Below are 19651 nucleotides of genomic sequence, written 5' to 3'. Positions count from 1 at the left end.
CCGGGTCAAACTCTCGCTTGTGGGACTCGGTCTCCATGGCAACAAGCCTTGAGGCGCAGAGGATCGTAGGGAGCGCTGCGGTGTGTGGGGAACGGGCGGGGGCGCGAGGAGGGGAGGGTGACGGGAAGAGGGGGCTGAAGCGAGGAGCCGGTGGCGAAGGTGGCTCGGAGAAGGGAGCCTGACGTGGTGGGGCGAAGCGGGAGAGCAGGGAGCCGTTGGTACGGGCGGTGGTCGGGAAGCGGGGGCTGCGGGGGGTCTGTCTTATGCCCTGTATCTCTCTCCCAGCAGAACCCGCAGCATCGGGGACACCATGTCCGTGATTGTGGCTCACTCTCTCCACATCTTTGGACTCCGCTCTCGAGTCGCAAACAATGTTTGTTACTTTGATGAACAGATAATAATATACCCCTCGGGCAACAGCTGTGTGAAATACCACCTAGAGCAGAAATGGCAGAAATTCATCCAAGGTAACACCCCTTCCCTCTCACAGACACAGCGCGGCTGTCCCTACTCGCACAGATGGAGTGTGTCTCACCCACTGGAGCTTTATACACCCCTGTAAGTTGTTCACATGAATAGTCCTGTTGATCTGGTTTCCCTTTGATCTGTGCTGAAGTGTTTGCAGAGTTGGGCCTAAGAGGACAGGTAATATAAAAAGAGTGGGAAGAGTGGTGCAATCAATATATATGTATATGACATACCAATAAAACAGTGTTAAAAAATAAGGTTGCAAAGTGAAACATTCATAAATTAGGAAATGCCAGTATTAACATTGTTTGTGCAATCTTAATTCAGTTCCCATTGTGCATATAGAGCATGATACACTCTTCAATTACATGTTCACATTCTATTTGTTCTACAGGATCCTTACCTCATTCAGTGTACAAATCCGGGAGCTGCAGGGTCCTGCCACTGCTCGGCACAACTGGGCAGCTGTGGGTGGTTCCCCTGCCGCCCCCTCTGGCTGGGCAGCTGCAGGGTCCCCCCACCAGGGTCGGGGCAGGGACCTCTGGACGGGGGGGAGGTTGAAGCTCCAGCCCGGGGCCAGAAAATGTCACAGAGGTCAATGGAAGTCACAGATTCCGTGACCTCTGTGACATAATCGTGCCTTAATCATATCTCCTTTCCATCTTCATTTTGATAGACTAAACAAAACAAAACAAGCTTTTTTAGCTTCCTCTCCTTAAGATAGGCTCCCCATTCCTCTGATCATTTTAGTAGTCCTTCTCTGCTCCTGTTCTAGTTTGAATTAATCTCTTTGGAACATGAGTGACCAGAATTGCACACAGAATTCCAGATGAGGTCTTACAAGTGCCTAGTACAATGGTGTTACTTCCTTATCTTTATTAGAGATACCTCATCTGGTGCATCCAAAGATCGCATTTGTCTTTTCCACTGCCCTATTAGATCAGTGGCTCAAAGTCATCCTGTGATCAACTAATATGCTCAGGTCTCTCTCCTCCTCTGTCATTTCCAACTGAGGTTTCCCCAATTTACAGCTGAATTTTTTTGTATTAATTTATTAGTCCCAAAGTGCATGACCTTACACTTTGTATTATTAAATTTCATGCCATTTCTATTACTCCAGTTCTCTGGGTCATCCAGTTCTTGTTTGATATTCTGATCTTTGTCTAAAGAATCTATTATCAAAGAAGTGTATCAAGTTAGTTTGGCATGATCTACCTTTGGTAAACATATTGCATTTTATCCCATTTTCCATTTATCTCCATAGTTCTTAATTATTCTTTCCTTCAAAATCTGTTCTAACAGGTAGTGCAGGTCTTGGACCACCAGTGATGTGCTGCCACTCGGAAGCACCAATTAATAGGCAGACCATTGCATAACAATACAAACATATTAGGATTTTTTAAATATTATACATAAAGAGTCAACTGTTCCCAGTCTACTCATCATTAATTGGCTCATTTCTTGTAGTCATGACAGCAAAGGTGGGTCTTGAGGAGGGATCTAAAGGAAATGCAAGTGACTTCAGTGAGGGCATTCAGTGTAAAAGGGACAGCATGGAAGAAGCCACAAAAATGTTTTTGTGAGAAGCTAAGGACTTGTCTACATGGTAAGCACTAATGTACACCAGAGAGGTGTAAATTCTAATGTGCATTAATGTGTCATGCACTAACTGGCCCATGTGGACCCTGCTGGTATGCCCTAAAAGTTCCCTAGTGTATTTTAACCATGGAAATGTAGGGTTGGAAGGGACCTCAAGAGGTCCTCAGGTTCAGCCCTCTGTGCTGAGGCAGGACCAAATACATCTAGATCATTCATAACAGGTATTTGTCTAACTTGTTCTTAAAAACCTTCAGTGATGGAGATTCCATAACATCCTTTGGAAGTCTACTTCAGAATTTAACTACTCTTATAGTTAGAAAGTATTTCCTAATATCGTAGAATCGTAGGACTGGAAGGGACCTTGAGAGTTCATAGAGTCCAATTCCCTGCACTCATGGCAGGACTAATTATTATCTAGACCATCCCTGACAGGTGTTTGTCTCATCTGCTCTCAAAAATCTCCAATGATGGAGATTCCACAACCTCCCTAGGCAATTTATTCCAGTGCTTAACCACCCTGACAGTCAGGAAGTTTTTCCTAATGTCCAACTTAAACCGCCCTTGCTGCAATTTAAGACCATTGCTTCTTGTCCTATCCTCAGAGGTTAATGAGAACAGTTTACCACTCTCCTGCTTGTAACAACCTTTTATGTACTTGAAAACTGTTATCTTGTCCCCCTCCTCAGTCTTCTCTTCTCCAGACTAAATAAACCCAATTTTTTCAGTCTTCCCTCATAGGTCATGTTTTCTAGACCTTTAATCATTTTTGTTGCTCGTCTCTGGACTTTCTCCAAATCTTTCCTGAAATGTGGCACCCAGAACCAGACACAATACTCCAGTTGAAGCCTGACCAGCAAGGAGTTGAGCAGAAGAATTTCTTCTCATGTCTTGCTTACAACACTCTCGCTAATACATCCCAGAATTATGTTTGCTTTTTTTGCAACAGTGTTACACTGCTCACTCATATTTAGCTTCTGATCTACTAGGACCCCTAGATTCCTTTCTGCAGTATTCCTTCCAAGGCAGTCATTTCCCATTTTGTGTATGTGCAACTGATTGTTCCTTCCTAAGTAGAGTACTTTGTTATGCCTAACAATCTGTTCCATCTTGTATTTAGCTGTGGCACTTTGATTACCTTTCACAGACCTGAAGAAGAGCTCTGTGGCACTTGAAAGCTTGTCTCTTTCTCCAATAAAAATTGGTTCAATAAAAGATATTACTGTGATGGGTTCCCCCCCGGCATGCCACATGGAACTGGGGTAACACTGAACCCCCCTGACCCACCAGCCTGGGCTCTCTTTACACTATACTGCTGTGACCAGCCTGCCAAGCCCTCTCCCAGGCTCTAGCCTGCACTTTACCAGCACAAATACAGGTAGGGACACACCCAACTTCAGTTACATACAGATGCAGTGATCAGCTCTGCATGGGGAGGCCACAGCACCTCCCAGTTCCTAAGGCATGCACTTAGTCTCTGGAGTATAAACCCAAAACTATATCGTCTTGCACTGCACAGAGAACAGTACAGCATAAGCTCATGAAATTCTCCCCCATCCCTCAATGTAGAGAGAAAATATACAATAGCTTTCAGCCCCAAGTTATGATTTCCACACACACCAGTTCAGTCTTTGTTCATCAGGTGTTTCCAGGAGTCTCATTGGGCGGGGAGTCAGTGAAGAACTACGATGATGTCACTCTCCTGCCTTATGCAGCTTTAGCATATGGCGGAAACCCTTTGTTTCAAAGCTTGGTTCCCACACCAGTCAGTGGAAAAAACACTGGTATCCCAAGATGGAGTCCAGTACCAGGTGACCTGGTCACATGTGCCTGTAGTGTCATAGCAGCCATGAGTCAGAGGCTGTTTGTAGCATCCTCAGGGAGCTCCCCCTCCCCCCAGCGGGAGATAAGCTGCTTCTAAGGCCTATTGTTCTCCCTAATGGTTCATTAACTTGAATGGGCCCTTCCCAGCCAGCCATCTAGACTGAGTGCATTCTGCCTAGTGGGTGTTTCCCATGTGTAAACACATTTGTAATAGATACATAGACAATATTCCTAACTTCATATACAAAAATGATAGATGCATACAAGTAGGATAATCATATTCAGTAAATCATAACCTTTTCAATGATACTTCACATGACTTATCTTGCATAAAATACATTATCATTATGCCATAATCATAATAATATCACTAAGAAGAATATGGGGTGCAGTGTCACAATTACCTCGCCCACCTTGTCTCTCAGGAAATACACTGACTCCTGTGATCTGTGTTCCTGGATCAAGAACCCTCTCAGAAGGGCATTTGGACTCCTTCACCCCTTATCACTCCATCTCAGCCCATGGTTTACTGTTTCCTTGGATTTCATAGTAGAACTACACTGCTCCCCTGGATGTACAATTAGTCAGGAGATCAACAGTGACCTAGACAAGATAGCACACTTTATCCCCTCTTGCATGGTTCCCACTGCCCTGGACACTGCCCACCTCTTTCTTGAATGCTCCATGGACTACCTACCGGCATTGTGTTGGTCTGAGGCCCACGGTTTGTCTCTTGTTTCTAGTGAGAGGTCTTCAGACTCCTAGGGGTAGAACTTCTTACCTCCACCGCATATCATACACAGATGGACCAGGTGAACTAGATTCTTGAAGAATGCCTCCAGTGCTCTCTGAATTACCACCAGGATGACTGGATCTCCCTGCTCCCACATGCCAAATTCGCTTATAACAATGTGATTCATACCTCAAATTGGCAGAACCCATTCTGTGCCAATTATGGCTTACATCCTTGCTTCCATCTGGGGGTGCCTACAAGCTGCTCAGTCCCTGCAGCAATGGACCTGGTCACTCATCTGCATCACATACAACAAGAGCTCATAGAACATCTAGAAGTACTAAAAAGGTCTATAAGCAGTATGCTGATAAGCCACTCCTAACCTACCTATGGAGACAAGGTCATGGTGTGAACTTGAAACCTCCAGCCTGCAGCCAAGTTAGATCACCAATACATGGGGCTGTTCAAGATCATCAGACAGGTCAATCCAGTGACATTCAGGCTTCATCTGCCTGAGTCAATGAAAATCCACCTCATGTTCCATGCTTCCCTCCTGAAATCCTACATCAAGAACCCCTTCTCAGGTTGATCCAACCCACTGTCAACACCCATTGTGGTCCAGTGACAAGAAGAATACCTTGTCCAATCAATTCTTGACTCTAAACAAGTTTGGGGAAAGCTCCACCACTTAGTGGACTGGGAGGGCTATGGCTCTGATGATCAATTGTGGGAATTAGCAGACAATGTCCAGGCCCCCAAGCTGGTATGAATATTCCCCTGAGCTCATCCCAAGAAGCTGTGTCTGGGGGCCCTAGGAGGTGCCCTTGAGGAGGCAGGTTCTGTCAGGAATGAGGACTTGTAGCTGCACCTGCTCAATCTCCAGGCAGCCTATGAGCACAGCTGAGCCACAGCCAGACAGCCTGAGTGACCACTCCGCCTAATTGGCCAAGTAAGTCAGCAAGCCTGCTCTTAAGCTCAGCAGCAACAACTGGTCTCTGGCCACTCAACACTTATACCTGCAGCTGCAATCATTCTTTTGCTTATTTTGTTCCCAGCCATTCTCCATTCCTGCTTCTGCACTGCCCCTGTCCACTCCAGCCCCACTATCCTACTGGGTTCCTGAGTCTGGCACTGACTTCTGGCTTTGTTCCTAACTCTGGTTCAGACCCTTTGGCTCTAGATACTGACCTTCTGGCTCTAGCTCTCTGACTCCTGACTCTCAATTCCAGCTCTGACCACTAAGCCTGGATCCTGTTCTGACCACTGTACTTGACTTCCAGTTCAGCCAGTAGGCCTGACCATCAATGTTCCGATTCATGACAGTTGGTTTGGCATGACAAATCTATGCTGGCTATTCCTTATAACCATGTTGACTTGTAGTTGTTCACAAATTGTTTAATAATTTGTTCCAGTATCTTTCTAGGTATCGAAGTTAAGCTGACTGATCTATAATTTCTCACGTTTTCTTTGTTCCCTTTTTTGAAGATAGGTACTATGTTTGCCCTTCTCCAGTTCTCTGAGACCTCACCTGTCCTCCATGAGTTCCTACAGATAATTGCTAATGGTGTCAAAATTGCTTCAGCTACTTCCTTAAGAAATCTAGGATGAATTTCATCAAGTCATAGATTCATAGAGTCATAGACTCTAGGACTGGAAGGGACCTCGAGAGGTCATCGAGTCCAGTCCCCTGCCCTCATGGCAGGACCAAATACTGTCTAGACCATCCTTGATAGACATTTATCTAACCTACTCTGAAATATCTCCAGAGATGGAGATTCCACAACCTCCCTAGGCAATTTATTCCAGTGTTTAACCACCCTGACAGTTAGGAACTTTTTCCTAATGTCCAACCTAAACCTCCCTTGCTGCAGTTTAAGCCCATTGCTTCTTGTTCTATCCTTAGAGGCTAAGGTGAACAAGTTTTCTCCCTCCTCCTTATGACACCCTTTTAGATACCTGAAGACTGCTATCATGTCCCCTCTTAGTCTTCTCTTTTCCAAACTAAACAAACCCAATTCTTTCAGCCTTCCTTCATAGGTCATGTTCTCTAGACCTTTAATCATTCTTGTTGCTCTTCTCTGGACCCTCTCCAATTTCTCCACATCTTTCTTGAAATGCGGTGCTCAGAACTGCACACAATATTCCAGTTGAGGCCTAACCAGCGCAGAGTAGAGCGGAAGAATGACTTCTCGTGTCTTGCTCACAACACACCTGTTAATGCATCCCAGAATCATGTTTGCTTTTTTTGCAACAGCATCACACTGTTGACTCATATTTAGCTTGTGGTCCACTATAACCCCTAGATCCCTTTCTGCCGTACTCCTTCCTAGACAGTCTCTTCCCATTCTGTATGTGTTAAACTGATTGTTCCTTCCTAAGTGGAGCACTTTGCATTTGTCTTTGTTAAACTTCATCCTGTTTACCTCAGACCGTTTCTTCAATTTGTCCAGATAATTTTGAATTATGACCCTATCCTCCAAAGCAGTTGCAATCCCTCCCAGTTTGTTAATATTAACTGTGTTGAGTATCTGGTCACCATTAACCTTTTTACTGAAGACTGAAGCAAAATAAGCTTTAAACACCTCTGCTTTCCTGATGTCATCCATTATTAGCTTTCCTTCCCGTTAAATAGACTGAGGACCTACACGTTCCTTCATCTTCCTTTTGCTCCTAATATATCTAAAGAACCTCTTCTTAATGCCTTTTATGTCCCTTGCCAGGCAGTGTTTTCCCCAGGAATTGAAATTAGGGAGGTGTGTTCGAATTTACAGGGTGTGTGTGTCAGGGCCGATGAGGGGTGAGACCGTGAGGGTGAAAGGGGGCTGTATGGCACCATAGTAAAAACTGAAAAATGTTTCATGACCATTTTATTAGATTTAACTCATGTTTTAAAATCACACAAATTAAAGTTGGCTACTCAAGCCTTCTATGAAGCATTACATCTACATCCTTCTTGGTTTCTTGTTATAATTTTTCACAGCTCTGTTAATGAACTGCTTGAATGCAATGCATTCATCTTTGGTGGCTTCTCGGGTGTCCAGTACTTCCGTTCCTTCAATTGATATGCTCATTAGTTCATTCACATGGTCAGGCAGAAGGCAACTTCTTTCAGAACACAAAATTCTATTCAATGATGAAAAAGAACCTTCAACTGTAGCTGTTGTGACTGGAAGTAGCAAGAGATGAATTCCTACTTCTTTCATCCCAGGAAACATAGCATAAAGATTGGGTTGAGGCACTAGTGATGATAAAAAAGAAGTTGAAGTCAAATCTTCATTCATTTGTCGTATGATATTCCACTCTGTGTTCAAATTCTCTATTCTGTCCTGAGCATATGGCAGCCCCATTGCTGGTAGTGCCTCACTCCACTCAACTGTCATTATTTTATAGGACAGGGATCTGTAAAAGCTACGTAGAGGTTGAGTAGAATCTAGAGGTCGCTGTTGTAGATTTTTAAGAATCAAGTCTGTGTACTTTTCAGTTGTCTTAACACACACTTCTTGTCCTCTTCACTTAAGGATTCAATATAAATGCCTTCATTAGTCAAGTTCTGGACTGAAATCTTTGCTTCTTCCAGTACTTTTTCAATGGATAGCTCTCTGATTGATCCAAATGTAGCTTCTATTGCTGGACAAAGATATAGTACTGTTGTAGCAGATATCTGGATGGCATTGTTTAATGACCCAAGTGGTTTCAACAGTAGACTTACAAGAGAAAGAATGGCAATAGTCTTCTGTGAATGTAGTAGCAAAAGTAATCCACCAGTGTCACTACTTAGATCCATCCCATCTTGGGAGATACTTTCCAAAGTCAGTAATAACAGCTGGAGTAATTTTAAAACAGCCAAGGATCGCTTATGAGAAAGCCAGAGGGTTTTCCCAGGTTGGACTTATTTGAACTTCAGTCTCAGTGTATCGTCTATATTTTCTAAGATATTCAGTCTTTTTGGACTCTTGCTGAAAAAAGAATATAATGAAGACATTACATTTATAGCTTTTTTAATGTCTTTTGAAGAGTCTGCAGCTTGTACTAGCGCTAGTTGGAGTAGATGGCCTCTGCAGTGTGTATAGGAGAGATTAGGGTTACACTTTTCTCTGAGCAAAGCTTGTACTCCACCATGTCTTCCAGAGGAGTTTGTAGCTCCATCAAATGCACAAGCAGCCATCTGTTTGGGGTTCAACTGACAAGCATTTAACTCTAAGATGTGGGTTGTCACAGATGCAGCCGATGTGTCTTCTATAACTTGAACATCTAGAAATGCATCTACCGGCCTATCACTGACATCAAGGTAATGTACACAATGACTTAATACTTGATGCCCATTTGCATCGGTGCATTCATCAGCCATGTATGCACATTTTTTTAATGTGGTGAGAAAGTTCTTCACTTTTTCAACTGTTGAGTCTTTCACTGTTGCACCACATGCTTCTAGCCAGTCTGTTGAGTTTCTTGCAGAAAGATAGTGAGTATACACTGGTCTTGTTCGGAACCGTGTTCAACTTCAGGATGAACAAGTGACAATGCACTTAACATTGGCCTCCAGTTTGTAGTGTGTGGTATCTCTTGCTTAAATAGAAAGTATGATGCCACAGCCATGTTTGTTCTCATGAACTGTGTTGTGTCTCCAGCATTCTTAACACCTCATTAACACTCAGCGGTGTTGTCCTTGGTCAGTGGAGACTCAAAGTTCAGAGGTGCTTTCACATGAGTTCACCTCCCAGGTGGGGGGCAAGAAGGCACCTTGTTCATTCCTCCAGCTGTTCACTGTTCGCTCTGGCCACTGTTGTTTGTTGTGCCACCGTTCACTCCATCGCTCTGTTGCCAATGGCCCTGTGCCGTCACCTTCTGCTGCCACCTGCCACTGTGACCGCTGCGAGTTGGTCTCTTCAGGTTCCAACCAGCTCTCAGTGATTTCAGCTGAGCTCTCAGTGTGGGAACCTCGCTGCTAGTGCAGACTGGGCCGTCTCTTCCACAGAAACACTGTCTCACAGCAGGTCTCAGCACTTAGACCTGATTATCAGTGATTTCAGCTGTAGCGGTCACTTAACAAAACAAAAGGCTATCTATGGAGCCTAATCAGCTCTGTCTTTAAACAGTGGAGAGGGGCAGGTCAAATAGTACTTGTGACTCAGGCAGACCATCAAGCAAAACACCTGGTCCCCACCCTCTCTCGTGATGCTCTCAATCAGCACAGGCTAAGTACAGTTCTACTGCCCTTTACTCATACAATAAGAACAACAACATTTCCTCTGCCCCCCCCCCCCCCGCATTCAAGTGATTTGTAACCCAACCCCAGCCAAAATCTATCACTTGGGCAACACAGCTCTGTTTCTTGGATGCCTAGGTAGATTAGGTGTAAATGTAAATACAATCTGGTCCTGAAGCCTTTCCCCCCAGCCCCCAGCTCATCGCTAGCTATCAGGGAGAGCTCAATTAGGCTTTGCTTACAAATCATAATTTGAAATTATTAGGTTGGCCAACATCACCGAAATGAATGCACTGACATTGTCATAAAAAACAACAGCTGTATAAGGAAGCTAGTCTATGTTCATGCTTTTCAAATCTATTATACTTTTTCAGATACACGTATTTTATCATACACTTTATATGCTTTTAAAGTGTTGTGGCAAAGTACCTTCTTCTCCTCAGCAGGCTCAGTCCTTTTTTAGCCTTGGAGACTCAGGCTTGGGCAAAGCAAATCCTCATAGGTAGCACAGGGTCTGGCTATTCCTTCCCTCAGTCAGTCCCTTGTGCTTGTTTTTCTTCCCTTCTGGGGACAGAGTGCAGCCTTCCTTGCTGGAAGGGTTCAGAGCCTTGCTGCACCTAGCTTACTGGCAGCTTCCCTGCTTCTCTCACTCTCTTTCCCCCTCCCTCCCCCGGGGAGGGTTTAAAAAGGTCTCAAGCAGTTGGAGCCAGCTGAACCTAATTAGTTCTCTGGTAACCCCTTTTCCAGCTGCACCTTATTTCCCCGTGGTTATCTCTCCTCAGTGGATTGGGAGAGGCCTTTTAACCCCCTGGGACTAATTACTACCCTCACCCCCCTTTGTAACTGTTTGTCCTAATGCGGTCTTGGGATGCATCAGGTGAGGTATTTCCAGTAAAGATAAGGAGGTGTTAGTACCATTATACAAGGCACTGGTGAGACCTCATAAATTAAATAAATAAATTAATTAATGGAGATATCCCATCTCCTAGAACTGGAAGGGACCTTGAAAGGTCATCGAGTCCAGCCCCCTGCCTTCACTAGCAGGACCAAGTACTGATTTTGCCCCAGACCCCTAAGTGGCCCCCTCAAGGATTGAAAAAGGACTGAGCCTGCTGAGGAGAAGAAGGTACTTCGCCACAACTCACAATGCTGGGTTTAGCAGGCCAATGCTCAAACCACTGAGCTATCCCTCCCCCCTGGAATATTGTGTGCAGTTCTGGTCTCCCATGTTTAAGAAGGATGAATTCAAACTGGAACAGGTTCAGAGAAGGGCTACTAGGATGATCCGAGGAATGGAAAACCTGTCTTATGAAAGGAGACTCAAAGAGCTTGGCTTGTTTAGCCTAACCAAAAGAAGGCTGAGGGGAGATATGATTGCTCTCTATAAATATATCAGAAGGATAAATATCGGGGAGGGAGAGGAATTATTCAAGCTTAGTACCAATGTGGACACAAGAACAAATGGATATAAACTGGACATTAGGAAGTTTAGACTTGAAATTAGACGAAGGTTTCTAACCATCAGAGGAGTGAAGTTCTGTAACAGCCTTCCAAGGGGAGTAGTGGGGGCAAAAGACATATCTGGCTTCAAGACTAAGCTTGATAAGTTTATGGAGGGGATGGTATCGCCTAATTTTGGCAATTAATTGATCTTTGATTATTAGCAGGTACATATGTTCAATGGTCTGTGATGGGATGTTTGATGGGGTGGGATCTGAGTTACTACAGAGAATTCTGGAACAGCCTTCCGAGGGAAACGGTGGGGGCAAAAGACCTCTCTGGCTTCAAGATTAGGCTAGATAAGTTTATGGAGGGAATGGTTTGATGGGATAACGTGATTTTAGTCAATTAGGCAATAACGTGCCATCGCTGGTAAAATGTGGGTCCGGCTGGAGAATCTTGCCTGTATGCTCGGGGTTCTACTGATCGCCATATTTGGGGTCGGGAAGGAATTTTCCTCCAGGGTAGATTGGCAGAGGCCCTGGAGGTTTTTTGCCTTCCTCCGCAGCATAGGGCAGGGGTCACAAGCTGGAGGATTCTCTGTGACTTGAAGTCTTTAAATCACGATCTGGAGACTTCAACAGCTGAGAAGGGAAATTGGGTGGGTCAGCTTTTGTGGCCTGCATCATGCGGGAGGTCAGACTAGATGACCATAATGGTCCCTTCTGACCTTAAAGTCTATGAGTCTATGAGTAATTCTTTCCTGGGTGCTGGCTGGTGAGTCTTGCCCACATGCTCAGGGTTTAACTGATCACCATATTTGGGGTCGGGAAGGAATTTTCCTCCAGGGCAGATAGGCAGAGGCCCTGGAGGTTTTTCGCCTTCCTCTGCAGCGTGGGGCATGGGTCACTTGCTGGAGGATTCTCTGCACCTTGAGGTCTTTAAACCACGATTTGAGGACTTCAATAACTCAGGCATAGGTTATGGATTTGTTACAGGAGTGGGTGGGTGAGATTCTGTGGCCTGCGTTGTGCAGGAGGTCAGACTAGATGATCATAATGGTCCCTTCTGACCTTAAAGTCTATGAGTCCTAGGTTTGCCACAGTGTGTATTAATGTTTCAATTTCAATTCAAATTTCCAAACAATTACTAAATTGGCAACACTGCATGTAACTAGTTCATAACACCGGGGGCGGGGGTGTTGGGGAAATTCTGGGGAGGTGTACACCCCCCCCTCCAGGGTGGGTGTAGGGAAATCCCTGTTGCCAGGTGAAACTCATTTTCTGTTTAAGCCTTTCTGATTTTATCTCTACGTGCTTGTAGTGCTGTTTGAAACAGGACTACATTAACGCACACTAGAAAACTTTAGTGTGTGCTGGTAGAGTCCACATGGGCCAGTTAATGCACGACTCCCCAGTGCTCACTAAAGTTTACACCCCACTAGTGCAGACTAATGAACCTTGTAGACAACCTCTAACAATGGATGGGCAAAAGTTAAGGTTTATTATGGGACCTAGTTGAAAACTTAACTAAGGAGAGAGTATTGTGTCTCTAAAATAAATTACTGTCCAGAAGTATATTTGTCTCCAAAGGAGGAAAAATACCTTGTAAAATGCATGCTGACCAAATTACTAAAAAAAATTCCTTAAAGAGATCATAATGTATGTAAAAATTATCAGGGTGAAATCCTGACCCCATCGGAGTTAATGAGAGTTTTACCCTAAGTCAAAGATAAAATGGAAAACTTTTATACAATACAAAATGATAAACAATAATAACACAAATAAAAACATGAAAGATGAAAATAACAGTATATAAGAAAGAAAACAATGTTACAAGATGCTAGATTTGTGTATCTAAGGTTATAGAAAAAATGTGATGAACTAGTGTATTTGAGAAATTAGTATGTGATTGTGTAACCTAAGTTACAGACTTTGACTATGTCTACACTTGCGAGCATTCATAGGTAGTTGTCGATGTACTGCTAGTGCATGGACCGCGTGTCCACATATGCTGTTCTCGGCATGGGTGCACATGTATACCCTCGTCCACACTTCCCCTTGTGGGTTTGCCATGTTAGTGCTGCCATTTCAGGGACAATATCCCAGAGTATTGTGCATAACAGGAGACACTCTAGGAATTCCCTTGCTTTGTGTTGCTGGAACTGTCTCCTGCCTTCAAACATTTTGTGATGGCAGGTCCCGCTCACCTCTCCCTTCTGCTGGAAAACCAGGAGCAAGTCCTGGCTGATGTGGTTCTTCTGCTGCTACTTGTCATGGGAAAAATGTTCATGAGGTGCAGTACCAAATTCACTAGATACTTGATGGAATCAGGCCAGAGCTTTCTGACACACCGAAGATGGCTGACCAAGAGGATGAGTGATAATTCACTGTAGTCCCACAGAACAAATATTGTCACTGACAGTATTGCCACAGTATGCCCAATTTCCAATCCAGGAGAATCAGTGTGGTGGGAGCACATTGTTTTGAAAACTTTGGATAATGACTACTGGCTTCAGAAGTTCCAAATGAGGATCCAGGCCTTCATGGAGCTGTGCAAGTAGCTTACACCCACTCTCCAGTGCCAGACCACTTGTTTTCAGAAACCCATATGTATGCAGAAACGATTGGCTATTGCCTTTGGAAGCTAGCAACATCTGACAGCTATCAGTCAGTTGCAAACCAGGATGAGGTTGGGGAGTCCACTCTTGGGGTGATGGTTATACAGGTTTGCCAGGCAATCAGTACTGTCATCTATCCACAGGTGGTTGCCATAAGCCATGTAGCAGAAATTATAGCTGGTTTTCTCAAAAAAAGAGCAGCAACCAAGGTAGCAGGCAGGTCCTGAATGCGTTCCCCTGCCAGTTGAATGAGTGATTGTATTAGGGAATGAGCCAATTCTTTTTGGGCATAGTCCCATTCCCCATGGCATGCATCCTGCTCCAGGAACTGGTTCATCAGTGCCTCCTGCCTAAGAACCTAATCCTTCTGTGCCCTGAGGAACTCAAATTGTGCTTGGTTCTTTCTGTCCATGGCAATAAGCAAGTCCTTCTCTGTCTGCCTCTGCTGTCTCTGGAGTGCTGCTTCTGCCCTCCTTGTAGAATGGTTTCCTTCTTTGCAGCAGAAGGTCCTGCCAATTCAAACACAAGGGTACCATTATACTACCTTTTTCCTTTGAAGGAAGGTAAAAAATCCCCACACATAACATAGCTGTGCTGCCGATGGCCACAATATTGATAATTTTAACATTTCAGAAAATGCGACTTCTGATGCCTTCTTCGTTGTCAGGCAACTTTTGCAGCCCCCGAGGAAGGAGCAGAGGTTAATAATGGTAAAACACCTGTAGTAATGTTTTTAAAAAATTATAATGCTTGCACTGTATTAAGGGGCCAGTATGGTTATGGTTCCAGGGGCTAGGTTACCAGTTACCAATTTATTTCTTAAAGGTGGGCCATCATTTGGAGAACATAGCCATTTTCAAGGTACTAGAATGGAAAAGAGGGTTGGCTTTCCAGTCCTGTGGGGGAGAGCTGGCAGTCCATCCCAGAGAGATATTTCTGGTAATGGTCACCCCTCTACATATTGCTGAATGAAGGTGGACTAAGCATATTTGCACTGCTGTTGAACCTGAAGAACCAGTTTGAATTTCTGCTACACCAAAAAATTGCTGAAATATGCTTACAGGACTGGGATGCAATTCAAGAGGAAATGTATTCTAAGCTAGCAGATGGAGTTCTCATGGAAAAGAAAAAGCAAACCACTAAGAATCCCCACCACCCCCTAACCTTCCCCACCCTGCATTGCCAGAAAGTCTGGCCCCTGTGTCCAGCCAAGAGCAGGGGGAGGGACAGGGAAAGAAAGAGTCACACCGAAACTTTATTTTGTTCCCTGAACTTTCCAGTAAACATGGAAAGCCACTCTCCACTGCAAAGGGGCATGGCCCTGTGTTTGTGCAACTGCCAGAGCTGATCCTTGATCCACCCCCATTTCTTCCAGCTTCTGCAGCATGGCTCAGAGCAGGGAGTATCCAGGCACCAGGAACTGCAAATGGTAAAAGACATTTCTAATGTTCACAGGGAGAAAGGACTGCTGTGATGTTCCTCAGACAACCAAAGGGTTCATTTACCTAAGCAGGCCCACACCTAACCAATTCACCCCCTCCCACACCAGCCTTCTGCACATTTCCCTTTGTAAAGGGACAGGAAGGCAAGGGGAAGGGGAGGGTTGGTTGTTATTTTTTTAATTTTTGAACAAGCATACATTTTCTACAACTGTCCTATCCCAATGGGCCCTTTCCAAACCCAGATCTTTCCTCCCTTTCACCTGGTCCACGTGGCCCAGGACTATCGCTGACAGCATGCTGGCTGAGAAATGCACAGACACAGAGGCATAATGACAGTTTATTAATAATCTTTAGTATAGCTTCAGCTAAATTTGTAGGAGTGGTTAATGGAATTTCAATAAAATCATTGCTTTATTGCCCTATCTTGCTTTCAGGGTGGCGCACTGTGGGGACTGGGTTTCAGACATATAGCACCAGAGCAAGAGGAGATATTGACAGGGAGGGTGAGGGTCCATTGTAAAACTTACCAGCCTTGGATTCTGATTCCTGCTGCAGCTTGGGGTCCTCCTTTGGGTCTTTGGCTTGGGGGATGGGGTTTGCTCTACTGGCTCTGCTAGAGAAAGGTTTAAAATCACTTGATCCTCTTCTTCTGGGTCTCCTAGGCTTCCTCTGGCACTTCCTCTGAGGTCCCTGCTGCCTCCTCACCCTGGGAGTTGTGAGCCATTTCAGGCTCTGTACTAGGAGCCCTGGAGAGTATCTGGTCCAACATGGGTGTGCACAAGGGTCCCTCCTCGAGTGACTGTTCGAGTCCTTCACCTTCTAGTACAGGAGCCTCAGGAATGGAGTCTAGTAAATGCTCACCTCCTCCAGCCTCCGCAAAATTTTCCCGTACAGGGGAATCTTCTAGCTGCTCCAGATGAAGTTGCGGAGTATGTTATACTCCGACCACAGTTTGATGAGCACCTGGATGTGCTTGGTGGACCAGGCAGCTGCTCTGGGAACATGGTCTATGTTAACAGAGGGCCCCGAACCTTTATACATTGAGTAAGGGTTAGGCAGGAAAGGCTTCAATGCATTAGGGGAATGGGCCTGGAGGACTACTGAAACTTGGGACCTGTAACACATCCCTTACACTCATCCACACTGTAGTGTAGCAGGAATATGGGACCATGCCACTGCGGAGGCATATGCATACCCACACCCTTCATGTGTGCTAGCTTTCTCACACATGATTCAAGAGTTCAGATGTGGATAACGGAGGGGTTATGGCACAACAGTGCACATGTAGGCATGTAAGTCGCAAGTGTAGACATAGCCTCCATGTATATGTGTAATACACACACCTCCTATGTGTAGTGTTCTGTCCCATCTAGTGGCACCGAGACCACTTAGAGAGAGAGATTAATGAGTCTGCTCTATAGCCTTAGCTAATAGCCATATGGCTTTTAGCTCATGCAGTAGAGGCTCATGCATTTAACTCTGAAGTTCCCAGGTTTGATCCCACCCGCCAACAACTGGGGTCTGTTGGTGTTACATACACACAAGAAGCAGAATTTGCATGGGCAACCTTAACTCTGACATTTCCTGATTTTTGAATGTTTATCTATGAAATCTTAGCACTCTAATATATTTTTTGGCATTTAATTATGCACATTTGACTTCCTGCACAACAACAACTTCCTTCCCATTGGGTTAATAGAGTCTGTGTCTCTCTCTTTCTCTGTCTCTCTCTGCTTGACAGGATCTGAGAAGAGTCAGGGGATGTTAGCATTGGCCATGAGTCCAAATCGACGCTACCTGGCCATCTCTGAGATAGTGCAAGAGAAACCCACTATCACAATTTATGAATTGTCGTCTGTCCCATGTAAAAAGCGGAAAGTACTTAGTGTCTTTGACTTCCCTGTTCAAGAATTTGTCAGCCTAGCCTTTTCTCCTGATTCTAAGTATCTGGTGGCCCAGACCGGACCCCCCGAGTCAAACCTTGCCTATTGGATGTGGGAGAAGCAGAGAATGATGGCAATTGTCAAAGCCGACATCCAGAACAACCCTGTCTATCAGGTAACATTGGAGAAACTGCCTGGGCAGAGAAAAAATGCTATCCTATAACTGGAACCCCCTTTTCTGGTAACCTCTGTTAGAGTGCATAAGCATAACAAAATCACTGTCCTGTAAAATAAACCATTTCTTCCAGTTGTCCCTGTATAAGCACACCAACACTACATTCACCTAACTGGGTGACATCCTGGGACAGATGAGAATAGAAACAAACATTCTACACCAGATAATGTATAGTTTACATAAGCCAACTTTTTCTACGATAATTGAGGTTAGGCAACAACTTCTCCTCCTAAAAATGTCTCTATAATTTGTTTTTTAAAATTTTGTAAATAATAAAGTAATAAATTATTTGTCAGAACAGTAGGCGAACCACTCAGACCATGTCAGAGAGGGGTAAAAACCCAAAAGGAAAAAAATAACTAGAGACAAAAGCCTCAAAGAATCATCTGGTATGTCCCACATGTAAGCCTCCAAGCAAGGGGAAAAACTAACATAAAATGCCATAAAATAGTGATATTCTATATTTAGGAAAGATAAAATGGACAGAAGGGGGTGGTGGCACTCTACATCAAAGATCCAATTACCTGCTTTAGAGTTATTGATATTTCAGAAGAACAGGACCTGGAAGGCTTATGGATAAATGTTCTAACGTATTAAATCACAAGATGGGATATGGTGGGGATTCCTTATAGAGACCACATCAGACAAGGGACCAGGATAAGCAGCTCCTTAAACATTTATCTATAATGTTAGAAAGAAAAAATGCATTGTCATGGGGAATTTCAGGCTGGAGGACATGCTGGAGGTCTCGTTTTACCTCTAGTAAAACATTCTTGGAGTTCTAAAAATAATAGATGCTGGCTTTCTAACACAAAAAGTAATTTTATATTAGACCTCATTCTGATGGATAAAGATGAACTAATCACTGACATAAAAATTGATGGTTGCTTGGGTGCAGGTGATACTATCTAATTTCATTGGTTATGTGAAAACAATTCAATCCTAGCCAGCAATATATAGATAGATAGATAGATATAGATATAGATATATACTTAGTGCTTTAAAATTGCCAATTTCTCAAACCTGAAAGCAGCCATGAGCAAAACTGGGTGGAAGGGAAAATGTAAGCGTAAAAATGTGAATGCTAACACTGCTCTACAGCCAAAATGCTTCTGAAATAAATGTAGTCAAACTTTACTAATTCTGGGTCACTGAGAACGAAAATGATGCTTAAAATTGTTGATTGGCTCTAGTTTTCAAGATATGCTATTGGGTCAGTATATACGACCCTTGACTTGGGAATGGCGGAGGATAAGTGAGTTATAAAGGGAAGGGATCTCAATTTAAACCAGAAATGACTAAAATACATCTTTGACTGGATCTATGAATAAATCTATGACTGGGTTTGGACAGTACTTGCTTTTTAGGCAAAACAATGAATGATGCAATCTGAAGCTGGTATTGCGTCATACATGATATGAATTGAATCATGTTATTCCTAGAAGTCATGGATGATGCAATCATAACGAAGCTTACATCACTCTGCTGAACAAATTGCCCTATATCAGCTCTAGAAATCATACAGTGTCGTGCTCTCTTATTTGTCAGTGTTTGATTTTGCAAAGGGACACATTTCTGTTTAGCCAAAGTGAGCAGAGATGCCTCGTACTTGTGTGAACAGTGCAGATAACTTCTGCTATGTTTGTGGTGAAGTGACTTTTGCATCACAAAAGCGCAGTATAACCACTATGGTTAAGAAAGCCTATCACCTTTATTTTGGCTGCAAAATTGGAGATCAGGACAAGAGGTGGGCCCCACACATGCTGCAACACTTGTGCAACAAATCTTTGCCAGTGGTTGAACAGGAAAAGGAAATCTATGCCTTTTGCAGTGCCAATGATTTGGAGAGAGCCAACAGATCATACCAGCAATTGTTACTTCTGCATGGTGCCTCCAGTTGGGAAAGGTGTGTCAAAGAAGAAAAAGTGGACTGTGCATTATCCAAACATTCCATCAGCTATACGCCCAGTACCCCACGGAGAAGGACTGCCGGTTCCTGATGCACCAGAATCATTCTCACTTGAGTCAGACGAGGAAGAGGAAGAGGATGAAACTTCTGGTCCTGAACCATCAATGTCACAGGACCCACATTTTCTCCCATCCTCCTCCTCTGAACCACACCTCATAACACAAGGTGAACTGAATGACCTTGTCAGGGATTTGGAACTACCCAAGAGTAAGGCAGAGCTGTTGGGCTCCAGACT

At 44.1% G+C, this 19651-nt stretch overlaps 1 protein-coding gene across 1 annotated transcript in view; it reads left to right on the top strand.

Annotated features, from left to right (window-relative positions):
• The first annotated feature begins 6 nt into the window (after positions 1 to 6).
• The window catches only part of CFAP57 (cilia and flagella associated protein 57), a 136337-nt gene continuing 116692 nt past the window's right edge, over positions 7 to 19651 (top strand). Inside the window, exons 1-3 of the mRNA XM_024209557.1 lie at positions 7 to 80; positions 289 to 467; positions 17071 to 17387. Coding sequence (XP_024065325.1) covers positions 311 to 467; positions 17071 to 17387 — 474 coding nt within the window. The 5' untranslated portion in view covers positions 7 to 80; positions 289 to 310. The remainder of the gene's footprint in view (positions 81 to 288; positions 468 to 17070; positions 17388 to 19651) is intronic.

The sequence above is a fragment of the Terrapene carolina genome, unplaced genomic scaffold, assembly GCF_002925995.2.
Source record: "Terrapene carolina triunguis isolate 2854851 unplaced genomic scaffold, T_m_triunguis-2.0 Scaffold110, whole genome shotgun sequence".
In the NCBI taxonomy this organism is placed as follows: Eukaryota; Metazoa; Chordata; order Testudines; family Emydidae; genus Terrapene; species Terrapene triunguis.
This window is presented reverse-complemented; position numbering and strand designations above follow the sequence as displayed.